This window comes from Eschrichtius robustus, chromosome 10, assembly GCF_028021215.1.
Source record: "Eschrichtius robustus isolate mEscRob2 chromosome 10, mEscRob2.pri, whole genome shotgun sequence".
NCBI classification, from domain to species: Eukaryota; Metazoa; Chordata; class Mammalia; order Artiodactyla; family Eschrichtiidae; genus Eschrichtius; species Eschrichtius robustus.
In genome coordinates, this window is record NC_090833.1 from 7,837,756 (window position 1) to 7,854,388 (window position 16,633).

At 54.3% G+C, this 16,633-nt stretch overlaps 1 protein-coding gene across 3 annotated transcripts in view; it reads right to left on the reverse strand.

The window, feature by feature from the left end:
* Nucleotides 1-416: 416 nt before the first annotated feature.
* The window catches only part of SLC25A25 (solute carrier family 25 member 25), a 33,977-nt gene continuing 17,760 nt past the window's right edge, over nt 417-16,633 (reverse strand). For 2 of the 3 annotated variants that reach the window (XM_068552067.1, XM_068552068.1), the window contains exons 2-10: nt 8,480-8,606; nt 8,300-8,387; nt 7,206-7,317; nt 5,833-5,991; nt 4,041-4,193; nt 3,592-3,699; nt 3,325-3,492; nt 2,604-2,754; nt 417-2,491 (exon numbers count right to left, since the gene is read on the reverse strand). In XM_068552067.1, coding sequence (XP_068408168.1) covers nt 2,307-2,491; nt 2,604-2,754; nt 3,325-3,492; nt 3,592-3,699; nt 4,041-4,193; nt 5,833-5,991; nt 7,206-7,317; nt 8,300-8,387; nt 8,480-8,606 — 1,251 coding nt within the window. In that variant the 3' untranslated portion in view covers nt 417-2,306. Of the gene's footprint in view, nt 2,492-2,603; nt 2,755-3,324; nt 3,493-3,591; nt 3,700-4,040; nt 4,194-5,832; nt 5,992-7,205; nt 7,318-8,299; nt 8,388-8,479; nt 8,607-11,231; nt 11,503-16,633 lie in introns of those variants that run through there. The other variant, XM_068552069.1, reaches the window with a different exon arrangement.

Sequence of the window (16,633 nt, forward strand, 5' to 3'; positions counted from 1 at the left end):
AAAAAAAAAAAAAAATGTCCAGGGGGGCCCTCCAGCATCTCTAAGTCAGAAGGATGGGCAGGAGCCAAATCTGAGGCTGGGGAGGGGCAGCCAGTGAAGTGAAGAGAGGCACAGTGGTGTCTGGAGGTGCTTCAAGCAGGAGACAGGGATCAACTCTGCTCGACATGGGCTGAATCAGGGGAGGGCTGAGGAATGACCAGACTCACTATCTCCTGGGGCACTGGAGACCTGTCAGAGCACCCCACATCCAATGAACATCCATTCTAAAGAGGGGGTGCCTCCAGAAGCCCAGAGTGGGTAGCTACTCTGAGGGGTAGCTTTCTCATGTTCTCTCATGAGAAAAAGGGATTTGTAGTCTAACATGTAAACAGCCCCATGCCACCCAAGCCCAGGTCAGGAAAACCATGGCTCCATCATCAGCTCTGAAACAACTTTATTAGAAGGCTGTTTTAAATAACAACTTCCAATTCTTTCTTAATTTGCTTTGTCACCAATTCCAGTTATAACTCTATTCATATATAACAATAAAGCTTGCATTGATCTTTGCATCCTATTTAAATTGTCCTCATCAGGCCGTTCCAGTGAATGGAAGTGTGGCTGTGCAGTTGCACGTTGACCAGCATTACTGAGCAGGGGTAGTGGGGGGCCCAGGACAGAGGGAGCCCGCTTCACGGGTACGGGTGGGGAGCCGGCCGCCCTCTCCTCTGGCCCCCACCCCAAACTCACAGTGATAGGCACCTCACTGCCTTGTCTTTCAAAAAGGGTGAATAAAGAAATCCCTCCCAGTCCAAGAAATGATTTGGATTTCCATCTTCAACAGGGTTGAGATTTCCCCCGCTCTTCCTGCCCCCTGATCAAACCCTCAGATCCTAAGGCTTCCTATTCCTAGGTGCTGGCCCCGCCCTGACCTGCCAAAGGACTGTCTCTCCGTGATCAGGGCCCTTCTGCCTTCTTGCCTTTCTTCTGTCACCAGTTCCGAAAGGAATTTCTTTGGACAGACATGGTGCAGCAGCGAGAAGGGTCACTCCCACGGCCCCCTTCTTCCTCTTCCCACCCCACCTCACAGGTGTTGGGAAGGTGCAGTCAACCAGGAACATAAATATGAATAAAAAATGAACTTGAAAATGACAGGCTATTAATTAAACAAATCTATAAAAATAGTTAGGACATAACTCTGTTCAAATAAATACAAAATAAATAGGCTCCAAGCAGTGTGATACGTTGCATCAGTGGAATGTGAGGCTGGTCCCACTTTGCCCCAGTTGGGATTGGACACGAATCCCCGGGGCGTCAGAAACAGACTTTAACGCGGTCAGCCAAGCCATTGGCTCTCTTTGTCTTCCCCCTGGAAGAACAGAACTTGTACATTTGTCCAGCTTGTCTTTCTGAACAAAACCCTTTTTCCAACAATACATAATTAAGGCCTTGAACACCTTTTCCTCCTCTCACCAGGGCGTGCAGACTCAGGGCAGAAACTGCCCTTCCTGCTTCAACACAATGCCCACTGCCCTCATGCCAGCGGGGAGGGAGAGGGAGTTGGTTCTGAGCTGGTGCCAGTCCTGACAGAGGCCGGGGCCAGCTCAGAGCCCCATGAGCCCCCCAGCAGCAGGGAGCAGAGGCCCTCTGGGTTCCAGGACCCATGAAGCCATGCGCCAGGACGCCAGGCAGCCTTGCCCTCGTCATGCACACGGGCATCCAGGTGCCCGTCTGCGGGGCAGCTCAGAAGCCAGACTCCTCCCTCTTCCCTGCCAGTGGCTGCGCTGCCGGCTGGGAAGTCGGGCCGAGGTCAGGTAGAACTACCCTTCCCCACGGACTGGGCGGAGAGGAGCAGCGTGGCGGGGGGAGTGGGCTGCGGGCCCTCCTCCTACCGTTTAAAACAGCAGCAAGGAAGGAAGCAAGGTGGGCCCGGGGAGGACGCTCAGCAGGCCCGCAGGCGCCCCGCGCCAATGGTCTGGCTGCGAGGACGCGATGGAAGAACTAAGCCAGCCTCCCAGCCCAGCTATTCGGCAGGCAGCACAGGAAATGTCCTGTCCCCACGCACGCGAGCCTGTGTCCTGCTGAGCCCTGGACCCTGAGGAACACCCACAGGTCTTCCCTGGAATGGGCACGAGGGTCAGCCAGGGCCAGCAGGACAGACCCAGTGGGCCTGCCGGCTCTGCCCCCACCCCTGCAGGTGCATCCCAGGGTTTTCACAGCTTGGCTTAAGTCAGCTTAGTGTTGGCACATTCACAGAATGAGACGGCTACACATCCCGGGGCTGCAGGCCCAGGATCAGCGAGTCCGCGGGCGGGCTGGCCTCCCTCCCGTCACCGCGACTGCACGCCCAGGGTGATCTTCAGGTTCTCGTACACCACATAGCTGATGCTCACGGCCGGAATCACCTTCATGAAGTTGGGAGCCAGCCCCCGGTACAGGCCGAAGGCCCCCTCGGTCCGCAGGATCTGTTTGAAGAGGCTGCTCATGGTCACCTCTGGAGCGCCCTCAATGGAGGCTGCAGGGAGAGAGGTCGCCCGTCAGGGGCCTTTCGCCGGCTCCTTCCTACATCCCAACCTTCCCCGGGGAGATGGGCCCCTGGGGACTGACTGGCCTAAGACCAGCCTTACCTTGGGCCTGCATCCGGGTCCTGACCAGGGCCAGTGGGTAGCTGGCCAGCTGGCCACAGGTGCTGGACATGGTGCCACAGGCCAGGAGCACAAACACGCCGGGGTCTGCGCTGTTCACTGCATAGCGCTGCAGCCAGGCATTCTTGAGTGTCTGAAAGGGCAGAGGGGGGCGGGGATGAGCCAAAGGGCCTGCAGGCCCCAGGAAGGGAGGGCTTGTGAGGCAGTGAGAGACTGGGGGGCTGAGGGGACAGTTATCGGATCCACACAGGAGGCGTTGCCCCATCACATGGGATCCGTGAGGCCACTGTAACCTGATTCACTTGGCCTGGGCCGGCCTGGGCTGGCCTGGGGCTGGCTGGGCTCCCGGCCTGCCTGCCCTTTGTTTCTGCTGTCACTGGGGATTTCTGGATAGGATGGGGAGCAGGGATGACGCAGGGGCAGCTCCTCCCTTCCCTCCCCCGAGAGCCGGACTCCTGTGCTCCAGAGTCTGCTGGGGGCCCAGGGAGCCCCCAGGGCATCGTGCTCTGTAGATCTGCCTGCCAAGCCCCTGGGGGTACAGAACCTGGGGGCTGCCAGGGGCAGGCAGTGTGATGGGAGACCCCTGCAGTGGACAGATGAGTCTGGAAGGAGACAAAGGGGGACGGAGGGGTGACACATGGCCAGGAGGGAGTTTCTGAATCTCTCCTGCTGCTCAAGGGGCCTGAGTCCTCTAGGGCCTCACCTCGTAGACGGCCAGGTCTATCCCAGCGTAGGGGATGATCCCCAGCATGTTGGGAACGTAGCCTTTGTAGAAGGCGGCCATGCCCTCTCTGGCCAGGATCTTCCTGGCGCAGTCCAGCATGCCCGAGTACTGGCCTGTTTTGCGCAGGGCCATCCGGGTCTTCAGGACCTGCAGAGCCCAACGGAAGCGACGGAAGTGTGAGCCCAGCCCACTCCGCACCCTCACCTCCACACGCACTGCCCGCCCCAGGACCAACGTGGCCCTCACCTCCATCGGGTAGATGCTGCTCTGGGCAATGGCCCCTGCCAAGGACCCTGCCACAAGCCTCTCGTGAATCCTCAGAGTCTCTCGGTCACTCCCAACGAGACGCTTGATCTGGAACAGGGAGCAAACAGACTGATACCCCCCAGAGACCAGCACACCTGCTCCTGCCCTGCCCTTCCTCCCGGAGCCTGTCAGGTTTAGCCGAGACCTGGTGTCCCTGGCACTTTTGATGCTGCCCAGAAATGGAAGGAACTGGCCCCCAGTGGAACTGGTTGGTGGCAGAGCTGGGGTCAGGCTCAGGCCGTCCCACCCCCCCGCCTGGCCCTGCTGTCCCTCAGGTACAAGGACTGGTTCCAGGTTCCAGGGAATCAACAGGGCGGGGACCTCATTCCAGGGGAAGCTCAGGAAGCAGCTGCTGATGGGCGACTCTCCCTGGGGAGCTGGGTCCTCACCTGTTCATAGGCCATGAACTTGATGGCCGACTCGGGGGCAATTTTGAGGACGTTGATGCCATTGCCGCGCCAGAGTGATTTGGCCCCTCCTTCTCGAATCATCTGGGTGAAGCCACCCACGATGCACATGTTGTTGCTGCGGGAGGCGTGCACCTGGGGGGGAAGGACAAGCGGTCAGAAGGAGCTCAGCGGCCACAGGGCCACTGTTGCCTGACAAAGAGCCAAGATCGAGGTTGGCAGGCAGGCTCCGCCCTCGTGGTACTCTGAGGCCAGCTCGGTACCCTGAGAGTCTAACGTGGCTGCTCTAGGTCCCACTAGATTCTGCTGTGCACCTGCTGGTGCCAACCCCATGCTAAACACCTCCACAAGGACTACTTTAAAAAAAGTTGAGCTTTTTGGACTTCCTTGGTGGCGCAGTGGTTAAGAATCTGCCTGCCAATGCAGGGGACATGGGTTCGAGCCCTGGTCCGGGAAGATCCCACATGCCGCGGAGCAACTAAGCCCGTGAGCCACAACTACTGAGCCTGCGCTCTAGAGCCCGTGAGCCACAACTACTGAGCCCGCGTGCCACAACTACTGAAGCCCGCGCGCCTAGAGCACGGGCTCCGCAACAAGAGAAGCCACTGCAATGAGAAGCCCGCGCACCGCAACGAAGAGTAGTCCACGCTCGTCACAACTAGAGAAAGCCCATGCACAGCAACGAAGACCCAACGCAGCCAAAAGATAAATTAAAAAAAGAAAAAAAACCTGAGCTTTTTATTATGGAAAATTTTCAAACATATATAAAAGTATAGAGGATTACATAATGAGCTCCCATGAACCCATAATGAGCTTCAACCATCATCAAACCAGCCAGCTGATGCCCCACCCCCCATTAATTTAAAGCACATCCCTGGCATTTTGTCATTTCACCCAAGGACAGCTTTTAATCTCTACAGCATTCCTGGGGATTCGGTTAAGAAAAACAAACTGATGAGGCAATTTGTTCGAACCCCTTAGTTTCCAGAGGAATAGAAGTCCTGGGGGTGAAGTCTGGGTCACCCAGCTGGGACGGTGGGACCCCGGGTCGGGTCCCAGGCCCAGAGCTCCTCTCCCCGAAACACTCGCCTCCCTGATTCAGCACCAGAAGGGAGTTCTCATTCTTCCATACATAGGCCTCAAACCGAGGCAGGCCCAGGGGGCGCTGAGGGGGTAAGGAAAGGATGACGCCTTTTCTGAGCAGGGTTCCTGGCACAAAAAGTGCCAGAACGCAAGTCAGGGGACAAGGGGGTGACTGGCCACTGTTCAAAAGACACTGGAGTCCACTGGTGTGTCCTCAGGCAGCTCGATTTCACAACCTTGCTCCCGACTTGGGTTCAGCATAAGCTGAACCTGCCCTGTGGACGTGGAGTCGGGTGCCCAGCCAAGGGAATGGTGTCCAGGCCAGATGAGGATCCGCTTGCACTGCCCCCCACGTGGTGGCCTATGTAAGGTGCACCTAAGGAAACAGGTTCCTGCCACACCCCACTTCTCACTGGGGTCATCGGCCCCCAGTATGGCCCTGTAATGTGACTCCTGGCTTAAGGGCCTCAGATAAAATTAGATCAGGCCACCTACGCCAGGATCTAATGTGCAAAAGGCCACCTAGGCCAAGATCTAATGTCACCCTTGTCTGAGCAATAATTCCAATCTGATTTACTGGGTTAGAAAAGTATGGGCCCAAAGCAGGGCCCCAGATAAGGGAGGGGAAACCAACCCACCAAAGAAACCCAAGGTGGAAACCAGGTGGCTTGGGGCCTGTTTTCCTGCGTACCTGCATGAGCACCTTGAGTCTGTCCAGGGGGGCCGTGCAGGTTCTCGATACGGCCCCCGCCCCACCGCCAGCCACCAGGTGTCTCCACCACATCCCCGTCTGCCTCTCCTCCACCGTGAACTCGTCGGGGACCGTCAGATTCTCACCCACGTCAAAAATCTGTGAGGAAGACCAACAACGATAAATCTAGCAGGCTCCCGAAGCTTGTGGCAGAACTGCCGGCAGACAGCTAGGTCCACAGCCTTCTGCCGCCTAGAATGGACCCCCTACCCCTTCGCTATGTGGAGGCAGCAAAGCTCTGAGCTGTCTGTGGCCTTGGAGAGGCCCAGGTTAGAACTGAGAGCACAGCTGGAAGAACGCAGGTAGAAAACCACGCGGACAGCCCTTTTGGGCACTGCCAGGGGCTCCTGCAAGAACAGCTTACAAAGGCATTTCAGCTGAGGATCACCAGGCTAGCTGTACTGGAAGGTTCAAGTCAGGGATAAAAATTCTTCTGAAACCCGATGTGTAACCAGATCACGTTGGCAGAACATTATGCAAGGCTTCTGCAAACACGAGAGGGCTGTGCTGCCTGTGTAATGCCCTCTCTCCCAGGTGGCCTCCTGGCTCGGCAGGCAGAGCCAGTTCTGCTCCAACCCTGGGGCTGCAGGCCAGACCCACGGGGCAGCGGCTCCTACCCACAGAGCGTCCACCTAATTTCACCCAATGAAGATGCCAGGCGTCCCCTGAGGGCACCTCGGGAGACAGAGGAGGAGGAGCACCTGTGGCCTCCTCTTCTGGAGTCGACGGTCCAGGATGGATAAGACTGCCACCAGGGGATACTCAGCAAGGACCAGCAGAAAGGGATGCTTGTGCATGAAGGGGGCTCATGGGCAGGGGGTCAACGGGGCCACTACCGGTGAGGGTGCAGAGCTCTGTGTGTTTCTGACCGGGGGTGAAAGAGCAGTGGGGAGGTATTCGTTTGCCATAGAGAGCAATGACACAAAAAATGGGGTGGCCGGGGGGAGAAACTGAAGAGCTCTGCTACTGGATCTCTACAGAGCAGCCCTCAGGAGGCTTTGGGAGAACAAGGAGGCTCGGGGAGAGGGTGCTTACAGTGGACCTTGAAGAACAGGCAGCACATGGGGACAGGAGGGCATTGTTTCTAGCAGAGGGAGCCCCGTGTTTGGGGCATGGGCGGGCCGTTCAGGTTGGCCGGCATGAGGGAGATGGAGGGAGCATGTGGAGGGCTGGCAGAGAAGTAGACAGCCCTGCCGTTGAAGGGGAGGTGGGCTGGGAACCCCCACCAGGATGGGGGCTAATGCTGGGCGAAGGGGACCCCATGAACGGACGAGGCAGAAAGCGCCTTCCGGCCCCGGGAGCACGGGGCTCACCGTGGAATGCTTCCAGTACAGGATGATCTCAGGGATGTTTTCCACGGGATGCAGGAGGTGATAGTCTCGCCACTCGTTCCAGTCGATGGTCATCGTGCCATTCTTGTCCATGCTGAAAGACAAATGCGTGGGTCGCCCAACCGTAAACAGGCCCCATCTGTCAGCCTCACTTCCCACCTCCAGGGGAGCCGAGGGCAGGCGCGTGGCCACCAGGAAACCACAGAAGGCGCCTCTGCCCTGGAGGAGAAAAGGCCAGGTGGCTCCACATCCCACCTGGCACAAAAACGGGATTTAAGGGCCCACGAGAACCCCGTTCTGATCAGGCACAGAGGTCAAGGAGGGAGGTGGTCCCGAGAGTGACAACGGATACTTACTAGGTGACAGGGCCCCAGAAGTGGCCCGTTCGTATTCTGACAGACAGACAAAGGAGGATGCAGAGGAGAGAGGAGAAACAACACAAATAAGTGCTCTGAGTGGAGGTTAGTGATGCAAGCACACGCCACGGCACAGCACGAGGACGCACCCTCCACGCGGAGGGGAGCGAGGGCCAGAGGCTGCCGTCCCTGACCAGCCGGCTTCGGGCCCCTGGGACTTGGGGAGGCTCGGGAGGACAGGAAGTGGCTCTGGGGCTGTTCTGTGCGAGTTCCCAGCACAGCAACGATGCCAGTCCCCAGGACCACCCCTGGCCTGCGGGATGCCTTTCGGGGCAGCACATCTGAGCGCTGTGTTAAGAGGAAGTTCCCCACAGTGGAGGGCGGCCACGTGAGCCCTGCCCCTGCACGACCGGGCAGAGAAGGGTGTTGCTTGCTGGCCTTTCACCTACTGAAATCCCCCACTAGTCTTCTCTCTTAGCGGGTGGCTGGCGCTCAGGTACTCTGCCAGGTGATCTGTGATTCTACCACCGGGAGCTTACCAGGAACCCGGGGAGCGGCTGGTCTCTGGGAGGGGTTACTTATTCATCCCTTCCAACCACCAGAAGCCAAAGTTCGCGGAAACAGGGTCAATACAGTGAACGGCACGAGGGAGTGAGTCCAAGAAACTTTCTTTCGTCACACTTTTGTTAAACCAGACGCAGGGGCTGGCTACGCACTCACCTCTTGAGGATTTTTTCTGCCTGCTGTTCAGATATCTTGACTCCCAGGTCCCGCAGGGACTGCATGATCTCCTGCGCGTCGATCCGTCCTGGAACAACAAAGGCCGTGAGCCGGGAGCCAGCCCTGCGGAGAGGCCCAGGACCGCTGGGCCCGCCGCTGGCCCCCGGGGGGAACGCTCACCATCATTCTTCTTGTCCAAACTCTTGAATACCAGCCTCAGTTTCTTCTCGTGATCTTGGAGATAATGGACAAACTCTTCAAAGTCTAGCTGCCCATCGAGGTCTTTGTCGCCAGCTTGTACAATTTTCTATAAAACAAAAGTGAGGTTTTGTCCTTCAGCTTTTCCTGTCCCTCGTGGTGTCCCGTTCCCAGGAAACAACTGCTCAACCGTGAACAGAGGTGGCCCCATGACCCGAGACACTTCCCCCCCTCCACTCCCAGGGCCACCACCACCTGGATCCCCTAGGGCCAGCCAGAATCCAGCCAAGAGCCTGCCGCGTTTCCCTCATGAGCAAAGAGGAAAAAGAGCCCGCAAGAGGAGCCCTTGACAGAGGCCGGCAGCGGTGGGCTTGGTACTTCCACCAGGCCAGCTGCCCGGCTCCCCTGCAGCACTGTCCCTGGTGCCAGGTCTCAGCACCACATGCTCTCTGCCCAAATGTGGGGTGGCCCTGGAGCTCCAGATTCCATCAGAAACTCTGCAGCTTGCTCTTTTTATCCCTAAAAGTGGCACTGGCCCAAGAACAATTGGGGGTGACCAGGGTAAAGGTACAGGGCAGAGCTGGCCCCTGCCAATGCCTGCTTGGCAGAAATACTGCCAGAGAGAACTCTGGAGGATGGAGAAGTGGTAAGAGCAATGGGAACTGTTCTTGGGCCTGTGCTTGATGGCGCTGCCTGTCTCTGATCTCAGGGGAGCCAGATGCTATAACCAACCTCAGCTGCCTTAACCAGGCACTGAAAAGCAGGGCGGCTCCACTTAGGAATAGTTCAGTGACCCAAGGAAGCTTTAAGAGACCCTTTCCTTGGCAGTGAGGTTCCAAAAATCTGCGCCTGCCCTTAGAGATGAGCTCTGTTCAGCAGCTGCAGTCCGTTTTGGATGCTCAGCAACTGGAACTTTTCCACAAAAGCACAAGCACTTGGTTTGTGCCTGGGGTCCTGCTAAATGCTTTATCTCTAGTAACCCGCTGAATCCTCACAAACAGCCCTAGGAGGTGGGTACTATCATTTCGCCCATTTTCCAGAGAAGGAAACAGAAGCTCACGGAGGTTTAGTAATTTATCCAAGGTCGCACAGCTAGGGAAATGGTGGGCAGGATTCAAGCCAGGCCTGTTGGACTCCAGAGCCACCTCCCTATAGGGTCTGCTGCCATTCTAAAGGTTAATCTCAAGAAGGTGGGGAACATACATGAGTCACTCCAACCCAGCAACACCCCAAAACCAGGACCAAAAATCTCCTAAGGAAAATGGTTATAGTCTCCCTGTGTTGCCCAATTCTCTCAGCAAGAAATACCGTCACTATCCACAAACCAATGTGGGTTTCAAAGTCTTCTGAGCCAGTGGGTTTGGAAATTGATGGACCATTGGCTAGCTGGTCCTCTCCAGATACTGTGTCACCTAACAAGATCCAAAGAACAACTCAGGGAGGGTGTGGCTGGAACGTGAGACAGAGGCTGGCACGTGTTCTATCAGCTGTCTGGAGTTATGTTAACTTCCTGCAGACATTTGTGCTCTCCACCAAAATACAGATTACATATAGGTTAGCACCCTAGATTTATGAGAGGAGGGGAAATAGAATCTGCCTGTCACTTAGAGAGGAGGCGAACACTAGGCACGAAGCTCGTTGGTATCTGGGTTGCTCTGGCACCAACGCGATCCGTGTGCCTTGTTGGGGTGGGTGCCCGTGATACAGAAAACTCAAGGACATGCTCATGCAGCTGATTTCAAAATATTCTAAGTCGTTGCTTCTACCTCAGTCCTGTCTCCTTCCTAGGATATGCAAATCACCACGCCCTGCACACCATCTGACCTTCACTGCCCTCGTGAGCACTGGGGGACAGCACAGGATCTGATTAATGGAGAAGTTGGGGTGTCCCTTTAGGAGGCAGGCGACCCCCTCAGACTCTGTAGCTGTTTCCCCATATTTAAAATAGTAATGGGGCTTCCCTGGTGGCGCAGTGGTTGAGAGTCTGCCTGCTAATGCAGGGGACACGGGTTCGAGCCCTGGTCTGGGAAGATCCCACGTGCCGCGGAGCAACTGGGCCCGTGAGCCACAACTACTGAGCCTGCGCATCTGGAGCCTGTGCTCCGCAACAAGAGAGGCCGCGATAGTGAGAGGCCCGCGCACCGCGATGAAGAGTGGCCCCCGCTTGCCGCAACTGGAGAAAGCCCTCGCACAGAAACGAAGACTCAACATAGCAATCAATCAATCAATCAATCTTTAAAACAGTAATGATTTCTGCTGCCTCCTGCTCCAAAGAGACGCCTAGGAAGGTCCCCTCACCCCTGCCCGTTGGTTTGTTTCACCCAGGGCACAGCCCTGTCACCTCCAGCCTCCGCAGCCACGGTTCCAACTCCTGGGCCTCCGGTGAGGGGCCTCTCCCCTCCCCTCCTGCCCCCCAGCTCACAGAAAGCAGCTAGACTGTGCCCCCACTTCCTGGCCCTGCACTGCTTAGAACCCCGCCCTCCGCAAGAAAATTCCTTTCCATCTCCCACAAGTGCCTTCCCTATAATTGCAGCCTTCCTTGGAAGTCACATGAGAGCCAGTCACTCCCGTGACGTACGTAGCCCTTTAGCCGCCTATAGTTATGCGACAGCTGGGGAAAAAACTGGCACGCTTAGAAATGGGGGGGACCTTTGAGGTATGTGGACCCTCTACCAGCTCATCCATTCACTCAACCAACACTGATGAAACGCCCGCTGCCTTCCGCGGTACAGACCTGCTTCCACTGGCGGTAGGTGGAGAACTCCTGGGAGGGGATAAAGACACTGAGTTTGAAGATGGACTTCAGCTCGGCGGGAAGCCCCTTGGACTCGAAGTACTGGAACTCGGTCTGGGCCTCCCCGATGAGGGGCACGTACAGGCACAGGCAGAGCATGCTGGCGGGAGCTGTTTCAGGCGGCGTGGATCCCGGGGAATGCTGCCCGGCCCAGCACACTTGCACAAGGTACGCTGGGACGCAGCTGTCATTGGCTGCCTCCGCCCTGTCCTTTCACTTAATTGAAAAAAAGTCTGCTCACTGTACCTCCCGCCCACAGCCAATGAGCACAGAGCCTGGCAAGGAGGCGTGCGTTGCCCGAGTGCAGAGGGATAAAGATCAGGACTGACGTCACCTGCTCCCCAGTTAACCCTTCGGAGACGGGCAGAGCATTCTGCCCTGCCCTGGGATCTGCCCCAGAAACCTTCACCCTCTGGCTGCCAATCCCTCCAAACAAATAGCCTTTGGCCTGTTTTTCCACAAGGTCCCCAAACGCGTCACACGATACAGTGGTTTCGCTCCTTGGTAAATCATTCCCAGCAGAAAAATAAGTGGAGGTAGAGAATGAATCAATGCTCACCTGAAACGGCCCCGTTTCGCTGTGAGGGTAGAAGTCAGTGGTGGGCGGGGGGCGGGGAGTAGTCCTGGAAGTAGCCCCTTGGGGGGTGGGGAGGGGTCTTTCACTTGCAGGGGAGCTGCCCCTCAGCCGGCTGCCTGGGCCACACGGCCTTCCAGGCACAGCTCTGGCTGGCTCTAGTGACCTTCCCCAGGCCACCCTGCACGTGAGCACCCCCTCCCCTGTAGGCTTTGCCTGGGGACCGCACAAGCACCGAGAGGCTGAAATGATGGGGGCAGGAAGAGGACATTCTAGGCCACAGGTCACTGTGCCGGGGCACTCCAGAGCAGCACCAATCTGGGGTCAGCCTGGGCCTCACTTAAGATCCACGGACGTGGTCTTCAGAGCCCACATTCATTCAGGACACTCTAAAGTTCAGTGCATCGGAGCTTTCTGGCCTACAACTGTGCTGCTCAGTACTTTTATTTTATTTTATTTTGCCACGCCACGCAGCATGTGGGATCTTAGTTCCCCGACCAGGGATCGAACCCGCGCCCCCTGCACTGGAAGCGTGGAGTCTTAACCACTGGACTGCCAGGGAAGTCCTCAATTTTAAATAAACTAAAATTCAATGAAAGTAAAAATTCATTTCCTTGGTCGCATGGCCACACGTTATTTCCATCATCACAGAAAGTTCTACTGAGCAACACTGCCCTAGAATGTCCCTTTTAGGTGAGGGTGAGAGGAAACTTCAGGTCTTGGAGAGTCAGGATCTGATCTTTATTTAAGGGCCATCCTGCCATCTCCACCTCATTCCTTCCCAAGGAAGGTGTCAGATTCGTGCTGCAGAGGAAGAGCCCACGTCACAGAGATGATAAAGGAATCCGTCTCGCCGTGTTCCATCGACAGTGCACCACTTCCTAATATAGACGAAACCTCACGACCAGGATGGATTAAAAACAGATGGATGTCATCTGGGGATCCACCAAAGTAAAAGGAACTTCTTAAATTCACTAAAAAGCTTTTGGTTAAGAACTTGAAAAAGGTTCTGAAAATAAGATGCTGATGCTTATATACCTCATTATGAAACAGATTTTAATAACTTATATGATATTTCAGCCCTTCTAAAAGAGATCTGATGGTGAGTCTGTAAAAACAGGTCTTGGGCTGTTTCATCCTTCCACTAGGGAGGATCCGATGAGGTATCCAGAGGCAGCTCAGGATTATTCAGGCAAATTCCTGCCCAGCCTCCACCTAAATCCATGCTACTCAGCTGTCTCTTAAGCTACCCAATCCAGAATGTCCTGCTTTAGGGCTATTTTTACGTACATCTTATCTCTACTGCTGGGGTCCTGAAGGCAGGGCCTTTGTACCTCACGGAGGTGCTTGACATAAGCAGTTTCTGAATGAATGAATGAATCGCGCTTGGCAGGCCTCTGAGACCCCAAAAAACAAACATGACCACTCTTTATGAAGACCGTAGGTTTGGTTCCCCAAGTGCCAGCAAACAGAGTCCTCAGGGTATTTTGTCCACCTCAACTCAACAAGATACTGTATTATTATTTTTATTTTAAAGGAAGTTCACATTTATAAATAAAAGAGCTGAATTTTAAATGCTGATCTTCCTTTTTAAAATTATTCATGATTGCTTCTGAAACGAAAATAAATTACACAGATCTGTTGAAGTGTCTCATTTCAATGACAACTGCAGTCCTTCCAATACAAAATGGCAAATATTTTGACTGAATAAATAAGTTGTTCAATTGGAGATGTTCCTTTCCTACTAAACTATGTTTTTCAAATAACGTTGGTAAATGTAATTGTACTATTGAGGGGTTTTTTTTGGTACCATTGAGTTGTATGATGTATTTACAAGACAAATCTGAGAAGAGATCTGAGAACAATACCAAATGAAAGTGAAATCAACACTCAATATATAAGGAACAATTATTAAAGCATTATCAAACAAGGGCAACTATCTTCTAGAATAAACAGAATGGAATGTCCTTGAGTATAACAGAGCTCATTACTCTACAGACCAATGGTATCACAGGGCCAGGAAATGTTCTCTGAAGAGTTCTGCACGTGCTTGTCAAGACGTTATTTTACAATGCTTACATTAATTCTATTCCAATGTTAATCTTAAAAAAGGGCTCCAACGTATTTCTATTTTGCAACTGTGTTTGAGTCCAACAGAATATCTTCATTGGACAAACGTAAACTGGCGTTTGCTTATTTATTTAAACCACCCATCTTCCTGAGTTGCATAGGTCATGCAGAACTCTGTTGTCACACAGAAACCTTTACTTCTCAGTTGAGCCAATCTCCAGGCACCTGGTGTCCAAGGCAAATGCTCTCTCCCTGGAATTACAGACACTGGGCCCCAGAGGGGCCCTGGGGTCATCTCTGAATCTCTGAGATGAAGAAACAGACCAGGAGAGGCCACCTGGTTTGCCCGGGCCCCAGAGCCAGCTGGCGGAGGCTCACCCAGAGCCTGGCTCCTGTTACAATGGCCACTTAAAACAGCATCCAAGCCTGACACTGCCATAAAGAGATTTTAGAATTCAGCTTCCAAAGAACACTTGTCAGCCTGACCCTGAGAATTACAGTGAGCAGTACCTCACATGGGAAGGCAGCAGTTGCGGGGGAGTAATTTTAGCCTTAGCTAAAAAAAACCACAAAAAACTGTATGTGTTACAGCTCTGAACACATACGTGAGAAATACAAATAAGGAAGAAGAATATGGTAGGGCTCAGGACTTCCCTGGCGGTCCAGCGGATAGGACTCCGCGCTTCCGCTGCAGGGGGCACAGGTTCTATCCCTGGCTGGGGAACTGAGATCCCGCATGCCACGTGGTGTGGCCAAAAAAAAAAAAAAAGTTCATAAAGCAGGGCTTGTGCTCCGTTCCTGATGTTTCACACCAGCTCCCGGTGCTTTTGGATCCCCGAGTAAAGTGCTCTCTCCCCCTCCTGCCATCGACACGTCTTCTCTGCTATCTTTACCTGTTCTAATTTTGTGACCCAGATCTACTTTTGTTTCCTTTCTTCCAATGTCCATTCCTGTAACAACTAGTACTCAGAAACAATGGCAGCCACTCCAGATGCCTTAGAATTCAGTGGCATTCGATTTCCCTTAATCTGCTAAGTAGCAGTTCCTCTCACAAGCATCTTCTCACCCTCAGATCTGCACATGCCCCCACCCCACCAGCTTTCCTTGTTCTACCACTGTTTCATGCCAAAGATTCCCATAAGTGCCGGAATACCATGAGTAAGAACAGGGCAGGTAGAGTACCTCTGGGAGTGTGGCATTAGCTCATACAGTATTTCCACCGCCCCCCCGCCCCCCGCCAATGACTCAGACCAAGCGAAAAATATTAATATATTGCCAGCAACCAAGCTATTCGAGCCCCACCCACCCGTAAGGCCCTCGAGCCTCATTTGCTGCTGTAGCCGTAGTGTCATTTGATGATCGGGTTGCCATGACAGCCCAGTGGAGCCGGTTTCCAACGAAACCTGCCTGCACTCGGCAATTAGACACACAATGAGCAAAATTCTCTGAGCTTCTGAGAAGACGGCCCCTCAGGATTTGAAAGCTTGAATGCCGCTCAGGGCACCTCCCACTCCAGACTAATGGCTTTCTTCTCCAACTGCAGATCGACTGTAAGACAAAGATAAAGGGGGAAACTGGAACAGTTCCGACAATAAAAGCTTGCGGGAACCTGACTCACCAGCAGACATATTTAAGAGAGAAGTGAGAGTCGAACAAAGTAGCGCCACTGGGAAACTGAGAAGGCTGAGAACCAAATTGAACGTCTCTACGAGGTTTCCATGAGTTTGTGGCAGCGTCTGCCGGAGAGAAATGGCGAGCCAGGTCCCACCGGCCCGCGATCCCAACCTCCAACCCCTACCTTCCAGAGCAGCTGCGCTGGAAAAGGACGCACGCTGCTGAAACACTCTTCCAGTTCTTAGTCTGTCTGCCTTTAAAGGGTCCACACCGCCCAGATGTGCTTTCTTGCTTGTTTCAAACCAAACCAGCTGACGCACCTCCCTCTTGGGGCTCCCCACACCCCCAGGCAGCTGACCCATCTCCCTTCTGGGGAGAAGTGTCAGTGAGAGGTGTGGGTCTCAGGTTCAGCCTGCCTTGCTCCCGATTCTGTAGGCCAGGAGAGAAGCCGTTCAGAACAGTCCTGATGCCAGGCCAGCCCAGGGGGAGGGCTGGCAAGAGGTGCCAGTCGGTGTGAGTCTGGGAAGTGGAGCAGTTAATTATTAAAGTCAAAAGAGGGTGAATTTAAAAGGAGCCAGCCAGCCCCTTAAGCCCTTGGCCATAAGGCAAGCAGGTCTGGAGATAAAAGTTCCTCACAACAGATAACGCCACGGCCATTTCCGAGCTCCTGTGAAATGATCAAAAGGTAGAAAGCGACACCTGTCACATCTCAGGCACAGTACAGATGCCGAGACCCCTGTCGCCCCGGATGAGCCCATCACAGACTAAGGATTCTCCTCAATGCTTAACCTGAAACCACTGCAAAAGTTGTTGCATCAAAAGTCCCTCCCACTTAGCAAAGGAAAAATGAACATCCATTTCTTAAGTGCAGTAGTTCAATTCAGCAGAACCTTTTGTGGACTCTACAGTGTGCCACACACAGGGCACAATCTCCTTCCTTTTTCCAGTTGATTTTTATCCTGAGAAAGGAGAAAAGATTCAAAATAACCAAGCCTCAGGAGGTGAACAAGGTTCTTCTACCACAGGCAGGAGAAATCACAGCCAAATAGCCTTTCTGTTCTAGTCCTGAGAACTCGACTGGTCC